General features: G+C 30.7%; 4 protein-coding genes across 6 annotated transcripts; all 4 read left to right on the plus strand.

The window, feature by feature from the left end:
- Positions 1-10,590: 10,590 nt before the first annotated feature.
- Positions 10,591-12,529, plus strand: LOC141526526 (uncharacterized). 2 transcript variants are annotated; one of them, XM_074241559.1, is made up of 3 exons: positions 10,591-10,987; positions 11,080-11,220; positions 11,300-12,529. In XM_074241559.1, the coding sequence occupies exons 1-3, from the start codon at positions 10,985-10,987 to the stop codon at positions 11,342-11,344; spliced, it is 189 nt and encodes a 62-aa protein (XP_074097660.1). In that variant the 5' UTR covers positions 10,591-10,984; the 3' UTR covers positions 11,345-12,529. The 2 variants fall into 2 exon arrangements, with proteins under 2 accessions (XP_074097660.1, XP_074097659.1); XM_074241558.1 differs by having other exon boundaries at positions 10,605-10,987; positions 11,080-12,529.
- A 1,499-nt stretch (positions 12,530-14,028) lies between these two features.
- Positions 14,029-17,101, plus strand: LOC141526532 (uncharacterized). 2 transcript variants are annotated; one of them, XM_074241567.1, is made up of 6 exons: positions 14,029-14,809; positions 15,012-15,424; positions 15,509-15,766; positions 15,888-16,187; positions 16,620-16,793; positions 16,874-17,101. In XM_074241567.1, the coding sequence occupies exons 2-6, from the start codon at positions 15,026-15,028 to the stop codon at positions 17,099-17,101; spliced, it is 1,359 nt and encodes a 452-aa protein (XP_074097668.1). In that variant the 5' UTR covers positions 14,029-14,809; positions 15,012-15,025. The 2 variants fall into 2 exon arrangements, with proteins under 2 accessions (XP_074097668.1, XP_074097667.1); XM_074241566.1 differs by having other exon boundaries at positions 14,029-15,424.
- Positions 17,102-17,115: 14 nt separating this feature from the next.
- LOC141526533 (uncharacterized) lies at positions 17,116-18,504 on the plus strand. The gene is made up of 2 exons (XM_074241569.1): positions 17,116-17,479; positions 17,822-18,504. The coding sequence occupies exons 1-2, from the start codon at positions 17,116-17,118 to the stop codon at positions 18,487-18,489; spliced, it is 1,032 nt and encodes a 343-aa protein (XP_074097670.1). The 3' UTR covers positions 18,490-18,504.
- Positions 18,505-18,632: 128 nt separating this feature from the next.
- On the plus strand, positions 18,633-20,334 carry LOC141526534 (uncharacterized). The gene is made up of 2 exons (XM_074241570.1): positions 18,633-19,621; positions 19,736-20,334. The coding sequence occupies exons 1-2, from the start codon at positions 19,078-19,080 to the stop codon at positions 20,029-20,031; spliced, it is 840 nt and encodes a 279-aa protein (XP_074097671.1). The 5' UTR covers positions 18,633-19,077; the 3' UTR covers positions 20,032-20,334.
- Positions 20,335-24,934: the final 4,600 nt, after the last annotated feature.

Here is a 24,934-nt window from a genome sequence, read left to right on the forward strand (position 1 = left end):
ATGGCCCAAATACACGGTGCTACTTTTTAAGAAGTGGCTTTTTTCTCGGTTTATTTTCAGGTTCGCGGCGTGGAGGCGTTTCATAACCTCTCTCAGTATTTTCATGTGCTGTTCCAGCGTCTCGCTAATGATAATGATATCATCGAGATAAACGACCACGTATGGTTCGAGGTCAGCGCCGATTACTTCATACATCACGCGTTGGAACGTTGCTGGAGCAGAATGTAACCCAAAAGGCATGACGCGGAACTGGAAAAGTCCACGACCAGGGATAGTGAACGCAGTGATTGCTTTGCTGTTCGCTTCCAGTGGTATTTGCCAGTAACCGCTCTTCAAGTCAATCGTACTAATTACTTTTGCTTTTCGCAGTTTGTCCAGTGACGCGTTTACATGGGGAATTGGAAACGCATCTTTCTCGGATACGTCGTTTACTTTTCGGAAATCAACACAGAACCGGTATTTTCTATCTTTTTTTCGAACTAGCACGACAGGAGAATTCCAGGGGCTGTTAGAGGGTTCTATGATCCCATCCTCTAACATTTTGTCGACTTCGGCATTCATGATTTCTTGCATCTTCGGATTTTTCGGAAAGTAACGAGTTTTGATCGGTTCTGTTCCGGGTTTGATCTTAATCCGGTGTTCCGCGCATTTAATCGGTCCGTGAATGTCTTGGTCACGTTGGAGAAGTTCGTCGATCTCCTTTTGTGCAGTTGTTTCGTCGTATTTCGTTTCTAGTTCATAGCAAGTAAAAGATGGGTGGCATTTAAGAAGTTGGTACCCTAATATGGTGAGATTATCCACTCCTAACAGCATGTCATTCCTGTATGTGGGAATAATGTGAAACGGCAGGGCGAAAATCCGGTTGTCTTCACGGATTTTAACCCACGCAGTGCCCGTAGTGCACACTACATGCTGACCGAGTGTTGATCCCCTCACTGGTACCGAATTGTATTTTTCGTACAAGTTGTTTTGGCGGATGAAATCCCATACTTTTTGCGATATTACCGACGCCGTGGCTCCGGTGTCCATTAATGCGTGAATTGTCACCTGGCCAACCTCTATTTTTGCAAATGGACGCTTGTCCCCTGGTTTTACGTCTTTTGGTTTGAACTGCCCGGTTGTGGTGTTGATTGGTTGGTTGGCTGATTGAATGTCACCGGATTGGGAGCTCCCTGGTGGTCTCTGGCTCGGTTCTGGGAGCTTGAACCGGTCCTCACTTCGTTTCCCTGTCGTGGGCATGGACAATCTCGTGATAATGTATCCATTTTCCCACATCGCATACAGAATTTTACCCATCGATTCGTGCATTCAAATTTCCGGTGCCCCTTTTGACGGCATCGCCAGCAATTCTCCCGCCAATTGTATTCGAAGAGTTCGAGAGGTGTGTTTGGTTTCGAGGGGGCCGAAGTTTTCGCGGAGGTAGTTTTATTTTCGCGGCGCGAAGATGCTTTTTCCTGAACAGTGAGTTGTTCGAGCTCGCCTGCGAGTCGTAGCAATTCTGGGACGCTGGAAAACTCAGTCCGCTTCATGTATCGTCGGTATTCCGGTCTTAGATTCTGGTAGAGACGAGTGAGACGAGCTGAGGGTGACATTTGTCCATGCCTCCTCATTAGAGTCTGGATCCGGGTGGCGTATTCGGCTGCACTCTCTATTGGGCCCTGGACCCGATTCCGTATCTGCTCTTCCAACTCCAGTTCGAGACCTGATGGCAGATAAAACGCTTTCAAGTCCAGTACGAAGTCTTCCCATGAGTCCCAAACTCACTTGTTATTACGATACCAGAGGAGAGCCTTTTCGCGGAGCAATATCGGTATGCAAGGAAGCAAGTCGTCCATTTCGTACCCGTAACTTTCGGCCAATTCTTCAAGTCGTTCCAGAAAATCTAGGACATCGCGTTCCCCTTTGAACACGACGCCCCATTTTCTCACCATGTCCCTTCTGTGGAGTTCGACGGAGTCATCCCTATACCTCGATTGGTGATGATTGTCAAAACTGGGTGTTCCTGGATTTGAGCCGACTGCCCTGGGTAAGTTCACAGGGTCGGTCGCTCGTCCTGATCGCCGTGTCCCATCCTCTCGTCCTGATCGCCGAATCCCATTTCCTCGTTTTGACTGTCCATTGTCTTCGCTCAACCAATGCCTTCGGTTGTCGCCACGGGGGGGTGTGCGGCCATCTTGCTCCTTCTTTCTTCGTTGCTCGGCTTCGCACCTCATTCGGGCCTCTCTTGCGTCGAGTTGAAGCTCGTACGCTCGCTGTTCCTCTCTTTCCTGCAAAAGACGCGCCCGTATTTCCTGTCGCAGACGTCCGCGTAGCTCCTGTTCGGCCCGTTCGGCAGTTTCGCGGGCTAACCTCTCTTCTTGGTTCCTTTCCGCCTCGAGTCGCTCCCGTTCTTCCGCTTCGATTTCGGCCCGCAATTTTCTTTCGCGTTGGTCCCCCCTTGATGTTTCGATGGCTTGATTATCATTTGTATCTTCATTTGAGAGTTGCCCGTCGTCGGGATCGGATTCATCCTCCTCCACTACATCGTCAAGGGTTTCAAGGTTGTCTAATTCGGCTTCTGATTGATCGAGGTCGATCAAAAGTTGGTCGTATCGACCAGCGCGACCCGCATTCGCCGCTCGTGTCTTATTCAACTCGGTTTTTAATAAAAATCGCAATTCCGCCAATGTCGCCTTCGGCTCGATGGCCACCCGGTATTTCTCTAATTCGCTAATGACCGCGTCCTTTCTTAGCGACCAAAGCCACGTGTGTGTTCCCGGTTTTTTACTCGCCATGATTTGATAGACCGACGAAAAAGCAAAGAGGAAAAAGAAAACTACCTTTCCATCAATCAACAATATCCAAAAATTCCCGTTACCATGAAAACAACAAAAATCACGGTCCCTGTTCGAGCGCCATTTTTTTGTAACGGGTATTTTTTCGGTTTCCCAAAAGGAGTGAATTTTAATAAATTTAAAATTTTATTACTGTTGTGTTACAGTCAAGGCTTTACCTATACATCTATATCCCCTAGCTCGAATAAAATCTCGCCGGAGTCCAGGATCTTTTAAGGGATAACTTATTTTACTTATAAATAAATTTCGAGCCTAATTATAATTAATACTCTATTTATTTAAGACAACAAACAACAAAAATTGAAACTCAAGTTTATAAAATTTACAAGCGTTATGTCAAACTTTACAACATCGCACATAACCCGCACACAACATTTACTTTCCGGTTCTCTTTAGAGCCATCTGGTGGCCAAACTCTGTCTACTACCTTTACACAGTAGTATTCTTCTTTACCGACGGTTGCGTTTTAAATCACGGCCCTACCTGCCCCTACTCCCATCTGGATACTTGAAAAGTAACCCTTTCCGGCCCTACTTACCCCTAGTTCCCTCTGGGTGCTTGGAAAGCAACCCTTTCCGGCCCTACTTACCCCTAGTTCCCTCTGGGTGCTTGGAAAGCAACCCTTCCCGGCCCTATTTACCCCTAGTTCCCTCTGGGTGCTTGGAAAGCAACCCTTCCCGGCCCTACTTACCCCTAGTTCCCTCTGGGTGCTTGGAAAGCAACCCTTCCCGGCCCTACTTACCCCTAGTTCCCTCTGGGTGCTTGGAAAGCAACCCTTCCCGGCCCTACTTACCCCTAGTTCCCTCTGGGTGCTTGGAAAGCAACCCTTCCCGGTGGCCAAATTTCCCCCAATGGATAAGTCAGCACTTACCTGGTTCCTGGTCGGAGACAAGGTAAGAGTTCCTTGGTTATTCCTTGGTGAAGGGTCTTCTACCAGAAACAAGAACCACTGGAAAACTTGGTTTTTCTTTCCGTCGATAAAAATCGCTTTTGGCATTTCCCAGACCTTTCTCCAAGAGTGAAAGATCTGGGAAAATTATCGCCATCTATCGCTTTTCGCCAAACTTCAGATTTTTTAATTATTTAAATCTGATCAAATATTAAATTCACTCATTAATTTCAACAGATTACAATAAATTTCATACCAAATCAATTCCATACAAAAATCGTTCGGGACTTAGAAAAAAAATAACATTTGCTAAATAATAATTTTCACCAAAATAATTTCCCAATGAAAGTAATCAATTGAATAATTATTCAGATATTTTGAATCTGTTCGAGAATTCAATTAATTCTTTCTTTCAGGTAAATAAATTTTTGTTCTTTAAAAGAACAAAAATTATCGCCACGCAGTTTCGCTTATATTAGTTCGTCGGTTTTTACTGCAAACGAACGAGCGGCGAAATTCTTCGCCATCTCTCGCCGCGGTGGCGTACTCAAACATTCGCGCGCATTTTAAAATAAATCTCAGTCACGTATTTAAAACTAAATAAACTTTTTCATTAATCAAAGAAATGTAAATGAACAATGATATATAAAAAAAAAACATCTTTAGTATATTAAATATACTCCGGTATTAATAATGACAAGAACGATAATAATAGTAATAATAATGATAGTAATAATAGTAATAATAATGATAGTAATAATAGTGGTAATAACGATGATGACAATAGTAATAATAACAATAATAATAATAGTAATAATAACGATGATAACAATAGTAATAATAATTCTGTTGCTCTGCCGTCTCGCTCGCACTCACTTTTTACCATCACATTATAAAATTATACTCGTATTTATGAAATTATGGGAATAACATCTTTCCACTACAAATATGTAAATTAATTAACATGAATATCAGAACATTAAAAATTTTGTTAATAAACGCATAAAATAATTTTTTCGGCGAACATCTGACTGAAAACACTCGCACTTCAATTTTTTATAATTTTCAATGAAAACTTGCCAGCGGATTTTATCTTTTTTTAAAGTACTAGCACAATTTTCCATTTCTTAAAAAATTGATAATCAATCTAAATCCTTACGAAACAAAAGATTATCAAAATTTTTGAATGAAATAAATTATTCTTTCCTTTTATTAATGCTCCAAATAAAATTGTCTTAACATTTATTTAAAAAAAAAATATTCTGAAGAAAATAATACATTTACATTTGATTTAATTTATTTAAAAATTAAAAATTTTATTCTTATAAAATTTAATTAGACTATTGAAAGTATGGGAATAATATTGTATCACCAAAAATGTGTAAAAAGGAACGTTCACAACAAATTATAAAACATTTAAGTTAAGCTTTTTTGATTTCTATTTGCTTTTTTCCAAATTTTTCTGCATTTATTTTTTACTGTAATACAGTAAGAAAATATTTATATGTCTTGCCTATGATTTTTGAATGTTCAAATATTCTTTAACGGATGATTTTTTTCTTCGAGTTGATACCTTCAATCTCAGTAATTTAATTTTTTAATTTCTATCCAATATTTAGAAAAAGCTAGTTTAATTAAAATGCGTCCTCAATCTTACGGGCCTGACTTAGTTTTCAAAAATAAGAAACATTCATGTAGCGACATCTCTTTAATTTTCAAATTAAAATTTTACAGTCGGTAAGATGCCTATTTCTCTTTTCTGCGGTTTAAGCAAACACATACTATACATTTCCCGGTTAAAATTTATTCTTTCCTATTTTTCTTTATTTATTCTTATCAATCATATTAATTGTTCATTAAATAATAGCTAATCTTTCCTAAATCCCCTAAAAATTATTCTTATATTAATAAAGTACATGTAAATCTACATTCTATTTACATTGAAAAAGGGCATGGACCGAGGCCGATATAATTTCCATAGAGTTAATGAGGTGGCTGCAGTTTTTAGTAGATTTCATAGAAATCTAACTATTGCATTGGTCCTCATGACGGAACTTTTGAAAAATTTTGCTATATTTCGACTCAGCTCGTCAAGCGGATTCAGAAAATGCATATGGTTCAAAAGTCTATATATGTATGTATTTATATATATATATATGTTTATCCACGCTTGCTTATGCGGACTATTCTACATGTCAAGTACGGCTTTTGCAGACTTTCCAGGTTTATGCGGACTGTCCGCTCTAAGTTCAGGCATACAGTCTGGCTTTTGAAGACTGTCCGCATTAGATTTATGCATAAAGTCTGGTTTATGAAGACTTAGCGCGATCTTCTGGTCTACGACATCCACTCTTATATTATCTGTACTACACCCCACGTGATTATTCACGAAAACAGTCTATTTTTTTTTCTTGACTTGATATTGCATTTATAATTTTTATTTTGAGCTTTCAATGAATTTTATCTATAAAGTATAACTGTGAATGTCATCCATAAATATTTCCGACATAAATTTACCTTTCACTGAGTTAATATTTCTAAAGTGGAATTATATAGTTTATTGGTTTGCACAATTGAGACTGAAATTTCCAACGAATTAATTAGCCCATAAGTTAAATTATAAAAAAATTCATAAGAAATTTTCTTATCGAAAAAATACGTAGCAAATAATGTTTGTCACTAACACTCAGTTATATCAATTAATTGAAATATTAGCTAATTGATTATAGGAATAATCGACTCATTGTAAAACATACGCGTGGGGTATTAAATAACTCATTGTAGTTGATCTGCTGATTACAGTTTCTCGGAAAATTTATAGTCTAAAAGGTATAACTAACTTGAATGAAAATCGCTAGCTTAGTTGTTATTCATAGAGTTTAGTTATGAATTAAAACATTAAATTACAATTATACATTTTTCCAAATACGGACAAAGAAAAATTATCATTTTAAACACTTATTAATATTATCCACGCAAATATGAGCTGACTTATGATTTTATGATGATTGATATGATATTCAATATGCATGTGCAGGTATCATAAGCATTTCGTGATCAAGGTGCGGATCTTTTTTTCTCATTGGATTTATTTGATCTAAAATATTCAAAACTAGAATAGAAATTTTCAGCTAATGAATAACATCTCGAATCGAGTAGAGAAAACAAATTGATTACAAATTATTGTATCATCGAAGTCAGCAAAAAGACATTTTTTTATTATAACATTCATTTCCATTACAAGTTAACGTCAAATTTATTGGTTAATTTTGTTTCTTAGAATGAAACAAATGTCTTGAGTTTTATATTTGACATCCTGTTATAATGGGCTGATAAATTTTTCTAGTTTACGGTTATATCTAACCGAAATGGAAATCTCCAACGTATTAGCAATGAGTCGTCAAATTTTATCAAAATGGAAAATTAAAAAAAAATTGATTACAAATTTTTCGATTGCCGAGGCAACTAAATTATGAATTTTTATCTACAATACTCACAGTTACAGAAAAATGATCTTAATTCAATAAAATTTTCTCACGAAAAGTTAATTTCTGTTCAAGACTACTTAGTTTTTGGAAGATACTCCGCTAAGTTATAAGATAAAAAAATAGTACTTATTAGGCGATTCCTATTGTCTAGACAAAGATTAAGGAATTTTTGAATAATGCATGGTGGATAATATCATGCAAATATCAGCGAATCGTTTTTAGTGATATTTTTCTTAACATAAAACTGCTGAAAAAACATCTATTACAAATTTTTGGATTGATAATCCAAGTAATTATCAACTTTCATATACAATCCTCAGTTATATTTTCAAGTCGAAATATCAGCTATTCACAGCTGATATTGAAGATTGTAAAAATAACAGGTGCCAAGTTATTCTAATGATATTCTGTAATGAATTAGGTGATAAGCGTTCTCAGTTAGTACTAATGTCACGTTACATTAGCCAATATGTGTATCCAACAGGGAAACATTCAGTTAAGTTATAACGCCTAAAGTAAGGTTATAAAAAAAAATTCATCTTGAATTCTCTCATTGTAAGAGCACATTATAAAAATATTTTACTCATTAAACTCAGCTACTTGATGCTAATATCAACCATATAATTATCATTATATCATTATAAAATAAAACGTATGCTTGTGGCGTTATAATTAACATTTTGATATGAATCAGCCAGTTGGTACATTTAGGTAGTTATAAAATACATATATTTTTATCAATGATGAAAAATTAATATGAAGCATACTCGCAAAATCGGATTAATATTAAATTGGGAATATCAGATTCATTCCATCTTTTTTCAGTCAAAATAAACAATAAATAATCATGGTATTTAATGGGATAAGGAAAATTTTCTAAATCTAAATATGCATGCATTACGTTTTTATGCTATTTTTCAATCCGTCATTTATCTTTTGGATTACATTATGATAGTAATCAAAAAATATACAACATGATCATTAACTATATTCTATAATGAAAAATCAAAATTTTGATTCGAGCAAATGTTTCACTACAAACGTTTTCTAATTAATAGCAATACTATAGATTAAGACTTCTCACTTAATTCACATCAAGAAAATTTCTGAACTCAGTTCGAATTATTATAGTGTTATTCAGAAAAGGTCATTCTCTTTTTAGTCTATGAAACTTGATATCGATCTTGATCATTTTTAAAAAAATTTTACTTTCTGTAGCACATGAATCTCTCGTTAGTAATTAAGTTATTTTTTTAACTAAAAACATGAGCTGAATTCTAATTTATCAATCCTCTGTAATTCAAAAAACGAGAATAATTAAATATCTTTTTATTACACCTAATGTAAAATGAAAAACATAGTTACTCACAATTACAAATAAAACGCATGGGGTGTTAATTTTATTTTTATTTTCTATCAACGAGTTGGCCAAAAGATATCATGCTTTACTTTAAAGTAAATAATGATCATAATGGATACTAGAAAATTATTAGAAGTTCACAGCAAATAGCAAAATTGTTTTTCATCATAATATTGAATGCTCCATTTCCAGTCGAAGGATGATGAATAACATTTATTGATATCAAATAGTGATAAAATATATTTTATACAGAACTAATTTATTGCAAAAATTATGTTTGATAAAATGATTAGTCTAACAATATTATGATAGATTTGAATCGTGATTTATCAAGAACATCCGTGTCGAAGTACGATTATTCTATTGAAGCAAATTTTTAATTTGAAAGCTAACTTAGGAAACATAAATTGGTAACCTAAAATTTTACATCTTACGGTTAACAAAAACTAGTATCTATTATTTCCGTAGCCGCAACAGATTCAAACGAAGTCAAATTAATGATATCATTTGGAGACAAAATCACATGGTACAAAATATCTCCTGATCTAATTCAAGCTAACTATTGAATAATACCGTTATATTAATAATCGGAAATCAATATTCATTGATGTCATCGAATTATTTTAATATACAATCAGTAATTTAAAATTCTATATTAAAAATTGAAAAATTCTTTGATAAATTTTATATTCTAATATTCACTTAAAAGACGTCGATATATTATTCAAATGAGTGATAATTTATTTTAGAAAATTATTTTTTGGTTCCAAGTTAAATTATCAGCATTATTATGATAATAATTAATCACTTAAGTAATAAAAAATATTTTAATAACTTCTTATACTTTTATGATTATACGATCTAATATTAAATAAAATTATTTATAAATATGACTGTCAAGGCCACAATAGATGAAAATTTGTATGACGAGTGGCTAAAAATTCAATTTTAGAGTAAATCCGACTATTTGATCTCGATGTCTTATTGAATACAATTTTTTTAGTTTTTGATAAAATAGCTTATAAGTATTTATTGTTAATTTAAATTTTTATTATTATTATTATTATTATTATTATTATTATTGTTATTATTGTTGCTATCTAACATGTTTAATAAACAGATTGAAAGCTTATTCAGATTATCAACAGTGCCAATGTCAATTTACAAACGATTTTATCTGAATTCTGAGTGATTACATGATTTTATTCAACTATTCATGCTGATATCACACTATTATCAATTCACAATAATCTTAGAAATCGAGATACTCATTAAGAACGGAGATGCAGTTATAAATTTTTATGAAAATTTCATCATGAAAGCATTGTCATTAAGTGATAGAGTGATAGTTTTTATTTTTTTTTTTCTAAATCAACAATTGAATGAATACTCTAGTCAATTTCTTATCTGCGTATTTTCTAAAGAAATTAAATAGTTTAATTGGAGTTTCCAATTCAATTCCAATAGTAACCTCAAACATACGCCTGGGGTGTAATAATTAGAATACATTGTCACATTTGACAAATATATGTCTTGCAGTTTTAGCAAACATTTAGCAACGCACTTATTTTTGCATGTCCTTTCGTAAAAAATGATATCAATTACAGTATTTTTGGACAATAAGCAATATATTTTGATCTGGCAATTATCGAAGGTCTTCAGATCTAAATCACCTGATCACTTAATTCCTGTAAATAAAAGTAAAGATGCATAAACTGACCAATAGTTTTAAAACACTTTGACACGTAACTTATGACATGGTAAGATTGATTATTAGAGCTTGATAATCATCAGCAAGTCAGATGTAAAAATCAATCTAAATGACAATATCATATTTTCTAGATTTTGTTATTTCCTTTTATTTATCATGAATTTATTCCGCTTTTGACGAAACCCCGATAGAGGTCGGGTAGAGTAAAAGTTACTTTTACAATGTAAATTTTAAAACTTTATCTATATTCTCAAGTAATGACTATAAAAACAGTGTTGATATCCAAAAAAATTGATTAAAATATATCTAAATATATTAATTTGTCCGAGGACGAATAATAAAGTAAAGTAAAATGTTTGTTAAACGTTTCATACATACTAATAACTATGTGAAATTTGACTGGTAACTTTGGAAAAGTTACAGTAAACTTCTAAGCAATTTTCTGTAGAAGAAAAGTTAACTTAATTTATTGCACTTATTACTTTTCTGAACTCTTCGGTTTGGCGATCATACCACTAACATTTGTATAGAATTTTTCCACTGGCCAATATCAAAATGTACGCTGCATTGATTTGTTATTTGGAGGTTAAATTGTGAAAATCATTCCTCTAGCTTGTAATTTCATTGACCGTTTTACCTAGAAATTATCCTTCGCTTAAAATATAATTGGTCAATAAAATTATAAATTTATTCTCTGATAAAATGGTAAGTTGATTACAAACTTCTTTCAAATACCATTTCGAAAAAAAAATTTTTAGTTTATTCAATGTCGTCATTTATCGAAAATTTTTTTAAAGGCTGCTCGAATGTTTGATTTCAAAGGATTAAGAGAATGTTTGATCGACGAAATAACGAATAACTTGGAATGGGATGAATCTGAAGAAAGTGATGGTGAATTATCATTTAATTTGCAAGATTCTCATGATACAAGTAATTTAGTGAGTCAAAAGGAAAACTATTCAAAGATTTTTGCAGTGAACGAAGATGTTAATGTCAGTGGTGATGATTTTTATATAGGACGAGATAATTCAACAAGATGGAACAAAATATTGCGAGAATTAAGGAATTGTGAGCGTTCAAAATCTATGTCACAAACAGCTGGTCCATCAAATAAATCATTACAAGCCAAAAGCGTAGAAGATTGTTTTAATCTATTTGTTGATTATGAAAGTCTTGAAATAATTGTTCACAATACAAATTTATACATCGTAAGTATTCGTCATCAATATAGCCGAGAAAGAGATTGTCAAGAGACAAAGATTGATGAAATCCAAACACTTATCGGTTTAATTCTGTTGATCAGCTTATTAAAAGCAAAGAATGAAAATTTAGACGAATTATGGGAACACGCTGGACTGGGTGTTGATATATTTCGGTTATCAATGAATCTCAACCGTTTTAAATTTTTGTTACGGTGCTTACGATTTAATTCAGAAAATAATGAATCTCAAACTAAAAAAAAGATTGTCTTGCTCCAATAAAAAATGTATTTGATTTGTTCACATCTAATTGTTGGAGTAATTTCAGGGTGAGTTCCGATGTAATATTATATGAACAAATTGTTGAGTATAAAGGTGTCGGACCGTCCCTCATGACTATTAATAAAAATTCACCACGTATTGGTCTAAAAATTTACACACTGGTCGACAGCTGCTTTAATTATATATTGAATATGAAAATCGTTGTCAATAAACGAAAAAGACAGGATTTTGCTTATCCTAACAGTACTGGTAAATATATAAAACAGATAATGGAAAAATGCAAATGTAATGTCTTTCTAATGGATAATTTGGCAAGTTTTGACGTCATGAATAATCTTGTAGAAGATAATATCTCTGCGACTGGTGAATTAAATGGTCATGAACCTGAAATTCCGACAGAACTTTTGAGTGCTTCTGGTTCAAAACAAGCCAGATCTTTTTGTTGTTATCAAAATAATCTCGCGCTGACATCTTGTTTTGATAACGAAAAGCAAAATAGGATATTTATTTCAACTTTGTATAATGTGGAAGCTCTTAATATGCATTATAATATATTAATTGAAGATGATTACATCAATAGTGTTCACGCTACAGAACGATTGAAAAAATTTTCCTTGAAAATTCGATTTCAAGAAAAACACGCCGATTTTCTCTAAGAATATGGTTTCATTTGATTGATGTAGCAATTTTGAACAGTTTTATCATATTCTCTATCAATAATAAATTAGAAATTTCACGCAGAGATTTTGTAAAACGATTAGGATTATCCCTTGTTATTAAAGCTATTGAAGGGAGAGCAAAAAATCGATATTTACCTCGTCAGTTACGAGAGGATGCTGCAAAATTTTCTTCATCAGAAACTTTCGTTGTTAAACCAGCAGATAGTGATAATAAGCCAAAACGCTGTTCTATTTGCCCTAGATTAAAAGATATTAAAATTCGTACTTTTTGTCATTCTTGTAAATTGGCTATGTGTAAGAAACATATGTTATCAGTTTGCGAGAAATGTTGGAATCTGGAAAATGATGAATAATAACACCAATGCTTTTAAAGCCATTAATACTTGTATTATTCTAACAGAGACTCTATTATTTCAATTCTCTCGCATTTTTGAGTCAATTATTTGTTCAATTATCATATTTATTTATATAACATAACTTTGTAAGAAATACCTAATAACGAAGTATCGTATAATTTAGTGGTTAAAATACTTAATTAAAATTTTCAGGAATAAAATATTCTCTTAGCTTGTAATATCCATATTGACGTATTTTTTTCTTCGAGTGTTAATTAATTAATTGGTTTGTTAAAAAATTATACTTGATTCTAAGATTATTCTATATAGTTTTGGAAAAATTATTCTAAAATCGTAATTGAATGTAAATAAATCACGTTATAGTAATTAATATAAAATAACAGTTATTAGATCTAGTTCTAAATTTACAAAAAAGAATATAATCTTATATATTATATATAATATAATCACAATGTGAATGAAAATTTTTCAAAAGTTTCCTCAATGCTAAAGGTATTTTATTAGTGTTATCTCAATTTATTGACTGGAATCTCATAAACTCAAATGGAATTCAATCTATGAAATTTAACTATTTCCGCAAAAAAATTGTATTATGATTGCACCGAATAATAAATAATTACAATTACTTTCTCATTGTGAAAAGTTTTATCCTATGATTAACGAATAATAGGGTTAACCTATACGTTATTCAAAGTAACTCAAATATTATAACGAATATATATAAATATATATGAGAATATATAGACAAACTTGCTGTTTGAAAAAAATTCTCTTTCAATTTTTTTCTGTCACAGAAACTTTTGTAAATCGTTTATTGAAATGAAAATGAAAATTTTTTTTGTAATATTACAATCTACTATATTCAACGAGAAACATTGTGTAAGATTTCTGCTAATTAAGTTTGAAAATAACACGATCATTCGTCCAAAAGCTATCTGTTAAAGTAGAATGCATTTCACATTTGATACATATTAACGTTAAAATTACACAAACATTAAGCTAAACCTAATTTGAAACACCTATTGAAAAATATTAAAAATCATGAAATTAAAGTATTTTTCATTATTATCAATTTCTTTTTACGTAAATAAAGACGAACAGTTTCAATACAGTAAGTACATTTTGATAACTGATTTTAGTTATCAAGTAAAAAAGATACACATTAAAATAATTTGTTTACCCTGTAGCCTTTATCTACGTGATAATAAGTTGAGAAATAAAGTATAAGCTATCGAGACAGTAGATATAGAAATTTTGCTCCAATTCCTAATTAACTCTGGTATATTTTGATTTTGATAATAAAATTACATTTATAATTTTTTACAATTTAATGAAATTGATTTAAATAATTTTTTTCACAAAACTTTTATACAATAATAAAAGGTATCTCAGAAATTTAGCAAGTTTCTTCGTACTATTAGTTGCTCTGATCAAATATTTTCCTGTAAATTTATAAGTAGTCATGTCTCAATATAGGCTCCCGTTCTTAAATAAATATATAACTATAATTGTGTATAAATAAATACTACATTTTGATAATTTATTTTTAATTCTAAGCAAATGAACAGAAATTGATATGCTAATTCAAATTTATTTCCCGCGTTAGAACGATGAAATCTATGCGACTAATAAATATTCGTATTAGAAATATTATAAATATTGACATTTAACCAGGAAAAAGTTGCTAGCATTATTGCTTTTATAAGTAAATTATAAATAAATATGATTTTGCTGAGATTCAAAACTACGGCTGAATTCTGCAGCAGAGACATCTACCGTATGTTTGATGGTCAAAATAGAAAAAAAAAAAGACCACTCTAACCTGGCTCACAAGAAACATAGTTAAAGAAAAAAAATATATGGATAGATTACAAGTGTCAGTGATTGTGTCTTGGTTAAATTAGAAATTAATCCGTTTTTTTAAATCTACAATGATGATTTAATTATAGAAACAAGTTTATAGTTATTAATACCTATTTTGTATTAAAAGGATCGATAGAAGTTATTTTTGTAAGTATGTAAAGGATTTACTACAGATAATTGAGAAAAATCAATATTAAATTGAAAACTTGCCATGAAGTTGGACGATAAGCTTGAAACTTTCGTGGTTCAATTGTGATGATGGACATCCAATATTTGATTAATTATTTTCTTAGTAAAATATATGTTGGATGTTGTAAATATTTAATCGATCAACTTTTTTTTATTGCAGATTATTATTGTCTAATGCATACAAGCAAAATGTTGACCTTTAATGTGCCGTTCGTACGAATAAAACGACTTAATGACAAAATGTTGTCAAAGAAGTCAAATAAAAAGAAAAAAAAAAGTGGTTCTGAAATTATCAAAAATTCATTAAATCCGGATTTTCTTTGTAAATCGCAGATGCCTATAGTTTTGCTTGAACGTTTCGATAGAAACCTAAAATCTACAATGTTTACTGGAAATGAAAATGTCCGATCGATCTTAAGAGAACATTCACCCGGAGATCCAAAATGTGATTTCAGGCAGAAAAAAACAGAAAAAAATTTTCAAGATGATAATGATCCTGAATTTGTTGAAAAACTCCATTTAAACGATCAAAATTTCCAGTCAGAATCAAACCTAAGTCAATGTTATATAAAGGTTTGTATTATCTTTGATTATTATCTGATCAATTTGTTGATACTATAATAAACTTCACTGTAATGACATTTTACAAATTTTAAGGTTGTAAATCGTACAGTTGACGATTCAGCGTTATTCGAACCTCTATGTACAAAACTTTCTTCAAGCATTCTAAACATTTCTATCACTGAGCAGACTAAAAGTGATATTAGTCAAGATTCCGTTTTGAATATGGCAAATACAATACCGAAAATGATCATTGATTTGGATAATGAAGAACAAAGACAAAACATCTCGATTATCAAAAATTCTGAACTTGATAAAAGTGTAAGCTTAAACGATATGCCTCAAAATAATGAGGTTAGTTATTTTCTATTTATAGATTTAATAAATTTTTTTGGATTAAGTCATTCAAATTTAGTAATTTGCCGTACAATAAACTAACTTTTATTTCACTAAAAATTGTATCAATACTTTATAGATGATGGCAGCGCTTGTTGATGGTCTAGATGATCAAAATTTGCAAAGTAGTGAAGTAGTCCATAACATCGTAAATAATACCAATTATAATCTACAATCAAATGGCCAGATAACAATCGACTGTACTTCTGATATGAATGATATTAAGACTGATCAAGTCTTAGATAACTCGTCATTATGTGATGCATTATTCAATCCTAGTATAAATCCAAATATTCAAGTAGAAAATCAGGATATCAAAATTAAATATAAATCTGATAAAGAAGTTGATAATTTAAATAAAGTTCTACAACCGAATGAGGTTTGTGATAGCTCAAATATATTATGGACGCCTAGTTCAAGAGTTTATTATAATTATTCATATTCTGTTGCTACTTTTATATTTAGTGTATAATTTCATCTTTAATTTTTTTTTATTCACGTAGTTTTAGCATTAGCTTGGTCTAATTTTTGCCCGAAATCTTTTTATTGTAATATCGACACGAATGCCTGATAATCCATAATTCTTGAAGTTATCATAATTAAGTATTCATCACTAATGAATAATGTGTTCTATGCTGTTTAAAATATTTTAAGACTCTTGAGTTCAGAATTTAGTATTTACAATAATTCCGATTTGATATGTTTTCCATATGTTTACTCCAATAATATTTAACAAAAAAACGGCTCATTAGCTTATGCAAACCAATATCACGATCATTTGTCGTATAAAGTTTACTTTTTCTTTTTACAGAATAATTTTGATCGTATTTTTCAAAAAGAATTTAATTTTGAAGTTAACAACAATTATTTATCTGCACAGTTCACTTCTCCGGAAGATGAATTAATAGATGCAGTTATAATTCCCATTATTGATGAAGCAAACTATGACGATTCAGATTTGTCTCAATATAACTCCAATTATGAGGTAGTGTACTTTAAGTGGTTAGCATGTATGAATTACTAAGATATAACTTATTATATTTGTTACTTTTTAATATATCACAGATTTCTGATCAATTGGAGAGTATTCTGTCGTCACAATTGAACAGTGAAACTGTCGAAATTATACGAGATTCTAGCATCAACGTTATTGATGATAATCAGAATTTATCGATTCCACAGTTAGAACACCACCCTAATGAATATAACTCAGATAATATCAATTCAGTTTTATCGGGATATAACGTGACTGATAAAAACTCGAGTGATGTTGATTATGACCCTAAAAAATAACGCATTCCTCGACTATGGCAGATGATTCAACTGAAATCACTGGATTACCAGCAACTTTCAATAATAAAAGTATTGGATTCGAAGATAAACTGACAAATTCATCGCCGTGTGCTTCAAGTACACAAAATATAATAATAAGTAATTCATCATCTATTAAGATACCTCTTCCGTCAAAAGGATCTTGTGATAACTCGAAATTAAATGCAGAAAGTATTTTTATCACTAACAAAGAAACTGGTGACGTTCTGCACAAGCCACGGTGGAAAAAAAAATATTTTTGTATTTACTGTCACAAATTAGTAATCAAGTTACCTCGCCATATTGAAACGGTCCATAAAGATCTCGAAGAGGCACAACAACTTAAGAATACTCCAAAAGGTTAGTAGTAATTATAAATAGAATTTTATTAAATACCAAGATTTATTTTTTCTATCATAACTCCTAAAATTCTTTTTATAATAGTTGAAAAGTAATTCTTGAAGATATTTTTATCTTATTTCTTATATATTGGCTATTTAACTCAAAACAGATTTCAATTGTCTGAGTCTTACAGCTTTTTAAAATCTTTACTCATGATGTGTTTATGATTATGCATAAGATTATCTTAACTGTGATTATTACCATGATATTAAATCAAAATTAACTATATATACCGTTATTTTTTAAATGAAACCCGTAAAAATTGTTCTGCAGTCATAAACACTCTAATTATTTTTGCAGGTACAAAAGAAAGGAAGAAATTAATAGAAATTTATCGAGATAACGGACGTGCGATGCATAACACCCACCCTGATTATAATACTGGACTTCTTCTAGTCAGTCGTCGTCCAAAATTAGATAACAAACCTGCAAATGACTATACAACTTGTCCTAAGTGTCTTAAAACTGTAACTAAAGCTAATTCGTACAAGCATTATGCAGTTTGTATAAACGCAAAAACAAATGGATCACAATCGTATAAATTTCTTGGTCGCTACGTAGAAGGACGTATTCATGCTACAGCAAGTGATACGCTGAGTCTCGTTATATTTCCGGTTTTTCATGAAGACGTAATTGTACGGTTAATCAGATATGATTGGCTTGTCATTTTATACGGTAATAAATTGTGTATAAAATATACACCACATTACCAGCATAACATGATACGAGCCAGATTACGATTGGTGGGTCGCTTATTATTTGCAGCTAAACAAATAAATTCACAAGTAGAGGATCTTGCCTCACTTCTTGCACCAGAATATATTGACACTATAGTGAAAGCAATTGAAATAGTCGCAAGAATAAACCGAATGGAGAATAATTGCGGCGCACCTTCTTCAGCCTTAAATCTAGTTACTTATTTAAAACATATAAGAAAAATTTACGAGAGTGAATTGGCAAAAAAATGATAAAGATGGCTTAGATAGAGTTATAAGATTTAAGAAAGTTTATAAAAATGAAGTACCAGATTCTATTAATAAAATTGCCATGGAGGGTCAAAGTAAAATTAAGAGACAAAAATAGTTATGCTACCAATGACTGAAGATATTGGACGACTGATTTATTATTTGAAAACTGAACGTAAAAGATGTTTTAAAATTTTAGAAAAATCATTTAATTTACTAGAATGGCTGAATGGGTTGAAGCTGGTTTCCGCTTTTCTTTTAGTATTTAATCGTAGAAGAGTTGGAGATATACAAAATATTCTTATTAGTGATTTTAGTCGTATCGAGTGCATTGATAAAAAAAAAAGATCTCGAAGAGTTTAATTTGTTAGATGAAAGTGGTAAAAAAATTGCTCAGAAATTTTTTAGAGTTGCGATCAGAGGGAAAAAAATCGTACTGTTGCTGTAATTGCTGGTGGAGATATAATAAAAGAAATTGGTTTATTGATTCGGCATCGAATAAGTGCAAATGTACCTCCCAGAAATGAGTACTTATTCGGATTACCAAATAATGTTGATGATCGTATCAGAGTAGTTAATATTTGCAAGGAAATGAGATTATATTCGGTCGCTTGTGGAGCTGAGAAACCAGAATTACTCCGAGGAACTGGTCTTCGTAAGCATGTTGCTACTAAATGTATGGAATTAGAGTTGAATGATAAGGCCCTTGGTGATGTCATGAATCATATGGGTCATTCCGAAAAAATCCACCGTGATTTTTACCAACAACCGACTAAGTCTAAAACAATTGTTCAAGTAGCAAAAGTTCTGGAAGCAGTTCAAGGTCCTATTGATGATGATGAAGAAGAAGGAGATGATGATCTTATCGATGACGTTAGTGACTATATTGTTATCTCAGACAAAGTAAATGAAGATGATTTAGATGAAAATCCTAGGGAATCTTCTGCTTATTCTCCAAAACCTGGCTGCTTGCATGAAATAAAAGCAATTGGAGACGATAAAAATATTATTGATTCACAACTGTCACCTATAAGAAATATGGAATTCGATGAAAATTCTGAGCTCAGTAATTCTCCAGTAGTACGTATGACAGCTGATTTCAAAGTTGGAAAAAAGAACGGGCAGTTAACTCCTGGTACAGTAGATAATATGATTTCTATTCAAGTTATAATGTTTAAGATTTTGCTATCATGATAGGTTTCAAACTGTTCTTTTTTTAATGTAAATTTAAAAATCGTTCAATTTCCAGGTAAAGTTCAACGCAAACGATGGACTTCTAACGAACTTAACATTGTATCTTCGGCGTTTCGGCAATATTTGCATGCTGGTACTTTACCTCCGTTAAATGAAATTGACGATCTTCAAGAAAAATATCCATGTTTGCAAAATCGCTCAAGACAATCAATTAAAACCTGGGTATCAAATCAATTTAAGTCTCAGATAAAATCTACGACCAAACTTAAAGTAATCAACAACCAACCTGTGAAATTTAATCTTACGAAAATTGTCCAAAAAGATAATAATAACGCACCACAAGTAGCATAATTTTTCTATTTTATAGTTGAATTGTGTTGTCAATGATAATCATCCTTAAAGCTGGGGATAAAAAATGATGCATTAAGAGATAACTTTTTATTTATGATTTCTATTTAAGTGTTATAATAATGTTTTCTATCGGCTTTTAAAGTTAATGTAACTTTTATAAGATTGCCAAAATAAGATTATTTAATTTTCTGTTATTTGCTCAGAGTATTATTAGAACTTAAAATATTAATATTTGTTATAAAAAAAATTTGTACTCATGTTGAAAAAAATAAAAACGATATGTATGAGGATGAAACGTAAAAATTGGCCATTTTTTATAGAAAAATAGTTAATATCAGTATTTAGAGGGCTAAAAAATAAATATATGGAATAATTTTTGCAATTACATGCTCTACTTTCTCTTGTAGACAAATTTAAGCTTATGATTCGTCCCAAAATAATAACTCAAATTTTAAGTATTCATTAGAAAAGTGAATTTTGTTAAAAATACCGTGTGATTTTTTTTTATATTCCTCAAATTTTCATACAGAATTATGAGTGCTCGTTAAACTATATACGAATTCGTGAATAAAAAACTAATTTTCCATCGAAGAGTAGACAATTAAAATTTTAATATCTCTGAGGGTAAAATTTGATTGATTTTGTCCCAAGGTAAAATTCCAAAAATTTGTATTTTATTGGATAGTAACACTCAAGTAGAAAAATTTGGATTTAGAATTAACTTGAACAGTAAGATGATTGTTGGAACTGATAAGGACGTTTGAGCTGCAAAAGGTTGTTTTAATATTTATCCCACATTTTTATGTACAATATACAATGTATTTCTGGAATAGAATTTATGATATCAGGACCTCGTTTATATTATTTATAAAACATCGTTATGGATCATATGATATGAGAAGCATTCTAAAATGTATATACTTATAGTACATACAAACTTTTCCATATATCTTGCATGGTTTTTATAGACTTTTTTATCATATGTATAACACCCCACGTGATAGTACGTTTGTTTCATTTATAAACAAGTTATGTATTTTCGTTACTAGTTGATAAACTAAAGGAAAAAAAAAACAAATCCGAAACAATTTATTTAGATCAGTATTGAGCAACGACTCAGTTATTAAAAATAATTACGATTTTCGTTTTCATAAATCATGATTTTTAGACAAATAACATATTATTTATCAATTCGTACCTGTTCTATAATTAAGTTCTACTTGAGAATACTGTTAAAATAGGAAATGTCAACATATCTTTATTCTGTATAATAATAACTCAGATTAATATTTTATTTTTTCTATCAACTGACGGCGTGATTTAGCGTCAGCAAAAAGTCGGATTCCTAATTTAATCTTAAAAGAAAAACGTAGTATAACCGAAATATTTATTTTTGTTTCACTAAAAATTTATTTAAACTACGACAATTTTATCGTGGATCAAGACAATCAATTTCCTTATTAAATCTATAAAAGAGAACGTATTGCTTTCAAGTGTTCGCTGGAAAACAAAAAAAGAACATAACTTTAACTTATCGCTTATAATGGATGCAAAAATGATCTTTTTCTTTTAATCTTAATAACACAATGTGTACTCATATGTCACCGTAATAACTAAAGGTGACTGAAATTTATTAACGACCAGAAAAACTAGTTTATTTCAACCGTCAATCGCGAAAAAATAGATTCGATTAATTTGATAATTTCAAATTACCGGAATTTATTATATAATGCACAGTGACGTGAGAATAAGTAACTTTTTGTTACGGTTGGATTCCAACAGGACGATTTTTTTATTGAAATTTATTGTTCCTTTCGAACAGCCGAAACGTTCTATAAAAATATTCTCATATAATAGAATTAAGTACCATACATAAAATTAGTACGGAAAGTAATATATTTTTAAGATTCTATGTATGTTCTATGAAAACATATATTTAGAATTTGTAGACATTTTTGTAAAAGATGTTACAAAATGAACATATAGAATTCTTAAATACACAGTACAAATTTGCTTTTCATATGAAGCGTATAACCATATCGTTCAAAAGGAGCAAACTGTGTTGAATTGTAATGGAAAGATTAGGAATTACTAGAACGATGATTTCTAATCGACTTCATTCTTTCTGTTAGATCTACTGTATCAATTACATCTATCTTCATACACTATGGCTTATGCAGACTATATTTGTTTACTTAAAGCATTCAAAAAAATTTTTTTAATGCATCATGTGATTGTAAGACAATTTACATTATACATACTTCATTCAGTGATTTTCATGTCATTAGTTGAATTGACAAAATGTATAAATTTTTCCGTAATTTATTTTTCATTCTACAAAAGACTAAATTTTGATAGTACCCCACGCGTCAAGAGTTGATATCTGACGCAATAGACATGCGATCAAGTATAGGTGATAAAGTAAATCTCAACGATGGGGTGCCCCGACACCCCCACGCGATTGTTTATTTATTACTATCAGAGTGATTTGCAATTTCAGAAAAAGTATCGCATACATGAATTTATAACGCATTAAAATGATTTTATATGTAAAAAAATTATCTGTTTAAAAAATGTCCGCAAAAGCCATATTCGATAAACATATATATATATATATATATATATATACGATATTATCGGCAGTGTCTCTTCTCTAACTCCCGTAATTCTATACGGATCTCAATAAAACGTAACATACTTATTCTTAGGACGATTTCCGAGGTTAAGTTCTAAGATGAGCCAAATCTGTCGATTAGTTTAAACATGAGAGCAATTCAAAAATTTTCAAAAATCGCAAAAAATTTTCGCTTTTACCTTATTTCCATGTAATAACAATGGAAAGCGACATCCTATCGGATTTCTGTAAATTGCATTTGAAAGCTTGTTTAATAAGCTTCAATTTGTATACTGATTTATTTTTCCAAATTGAATAGTTCAGGAATAATAGCAATTCAAAAATTTTCAATTTTTACGTATTTCCGTGCAATTACAATTGAACGCGATATCTTATCACAATTCTATAAAGAGCATCTGAAAGCTTATTAAATAAGCTTTAATTTGTGTACCTTATTATCAGTCTAGGCTAAAAATTAGCTACTTTTTCAGACAGATTTAATGAAATTTTACTTTTGCATTCGTCTTGATGTCATTATATTATTGTAACAGAAGATGTATATTATTGCTATTATCATTACTTATTTTACATTTTGTTTATAATTTCCAGTCAATTGTATAGATATTTAACGCTTGTACATATGGTCTCATTCTTGATCAATCAAAAAAAATGTTCCTGACGCTTCTCATTCTTTATTTTCTTCTTTTTTTCTTGTTTTTTTTTCTCACCTATAATCCAATTTTTTTACATCTTTTGATCATATCTATCAATTGATATTATTATGTTTTCCAGTTATTTATTTACTTCTTTCTCAAATAAAAACTGAAATAATTAAAAATGAATTATTCATTATTTATTTTTTTTTTTTTAGTTATACTTTTTTTTAAATTGTAATTACTCATCTGTATAGTACTTCCGTTCCTTTTTTTTTTTCATTTATTGTAATGACTATGATAAAATTGATGACTTTCTTATCGAGTGTACACATTCATATATTTTCCATATTCTTTATGAAAAGTAAGTGATAATTACTCTTAGCGTTCGAATTTTCTATACTGTCGTCCTATTTGAAAAAAAAAACATTTTATTTCGTCATTTTTATATTCGTTACCTTGGTTTATTGTTTTTTCTCATTTCAAAAAATTTTTTTATTCTTTTTTTTTTTTCAATATTTCATATTTTTTTTTTTATTTATTTTTTGTTTTATTTTGTAGTATTTTTTTTTGTCTGTTTTCATAAGTTTTTTTTTGTATTTCTATAAACTTTTTTTTTATTTGTTGTTGTTTTTCAATTATTTTATATTCAAAGGTCATTTTTAACTTAAAATAATTAACTAAATCTTTAATATTTTCTCTATTACCTGATTTTTTTGGGCGACAAAAATCACTATTATATGCTACCTTGAATGATTTAAAATTCGTGTATCTCAATATTTGAGTATCAGTTTCATATCGACGGTATTAGACACAATATGCAGAGACACAATAAAATAATCATTATTAATTTTGATGTGTAAATATTTTGATTAGCTTATAAAAATAAATGATATTTAATTATTAATTTTTCTTTATGCAGTTTTGCTGGTTTTATCACAACAATCGTGGGTATTCAGTGGGTAGAATTTTAGTATCGCTTTATAATTTTAATATTTGAAGGAAAAATTATAAGATATCCTATTTACATGGATATTGCATGTAAAAATATAATCAATCATATTCATTTGCACCAATTAATTACGATAAAAAAATCGATAGCACGAATTGGTGTTTTAGATCCATTTGCAAATGATCCTATTGTTCATGAAGCTCAGCACTTCGTAACGGAGGGGTAAACGCACTCCTGGACACCGGCTCCGACCTCAACTTACTCTGCATCGAAGAACTATGCGACGAAATCCTTTGTAACATTGAAAATACAGGAGTAGTAGGAGGCATCGCTACTAGCTCAATGCCCATAACCGGTTCCATAAATCTAAAAATATTCGGAGTCAAAATTACTTTCAACCTCGTACCGGAACCACCCGGAGGTTATAAGGCCATTCTCGGAAATGATTTCTTTATTCAGGAACGCGTGACCATTTCGTTTTACTGGAACACCTTAGTAATGAAAAATAAACCAATACATCCAATCCCAATAATTAACCCAAGAAAGTTCCCAGAGAAAAAGGTCCTCGCTCTAGGAACTGCGCCAAAAATATACGTTTCGTGTAACTCACTCCTAGGCAATTATCAGCGCTTCCTCATCGATACTGGGGGGGATGTATGCCTCATCAATGCATCCGCTTTAAAA

Source organism: Cotesia typhae, unplaced genomic scaffold, assembly GCF_013202065.1.
Source record: "Cotesia typhae breed Kobodo isofemale line unplaced genomic scaffold, CoteBio_Ctyphae contig_34, whole genome shotgun sequence".
In the NCBI taxonomy this organism is placed as follows: Eukaryota; Metazoa; Arthropoda; class Insecta; order Hymenoptera; family Braconidae; genus Cotesia; species Cotesia typhae.

Excerpts from the sequence above, each read along its gene's own strand:
- LOC141526533 (XM_074241569.1), top strand. The coding sequence starts at position 17,116 with ATGGCAGATGATTCAACTGAAATCACTGGATTACCAGCAACTTTCAAT. Across the intron at positions 17,480-17,821 it reads ACTTAAGAATACTCCAAAAG|GTACAAAAGAAAGGAAGAAA; the intron begins GTTAGTAGTAAT and ends TTATTTTTGCAG.
- LOC141526532 (XM_074241566.1), top strand. The coding sequence starts at position 14,918 with ATGATGGACATCCAATATTTGATTAATTATTTTCTTAGTAAAATATAT. Across the intron at positions 15,767-15,887 it reads ATATGCCTCAAAATAATGAG|ATGATGGCAGCGCTTGTTGA; the intron begins GTTAGTTATTTT and ends AATACTTTATAG. Across the intron at positions 16,188-16,619 it reads AAGTTCTACAACCGAATGAG|AATAATTTTGATCGTATTTT; the intron begins GTTTGTGATAGC and ends TTCTTTTTACAG.
- LOC141526534 (XM_074241570.1), top strand. The coding sequence starts at position 19,078 with ATGAGATTATATTCGGTCGCTTGTGGAGCTGAGAAACCAGAATTACTC. Across the intron at positions 19,622-19,735 it reads GAACGGGCAGTTAACTCCTG|GTAAAGTTCAACGCAAACGA; the intron begins GTACAGTAGATA and ends TTCAATTTCCAG.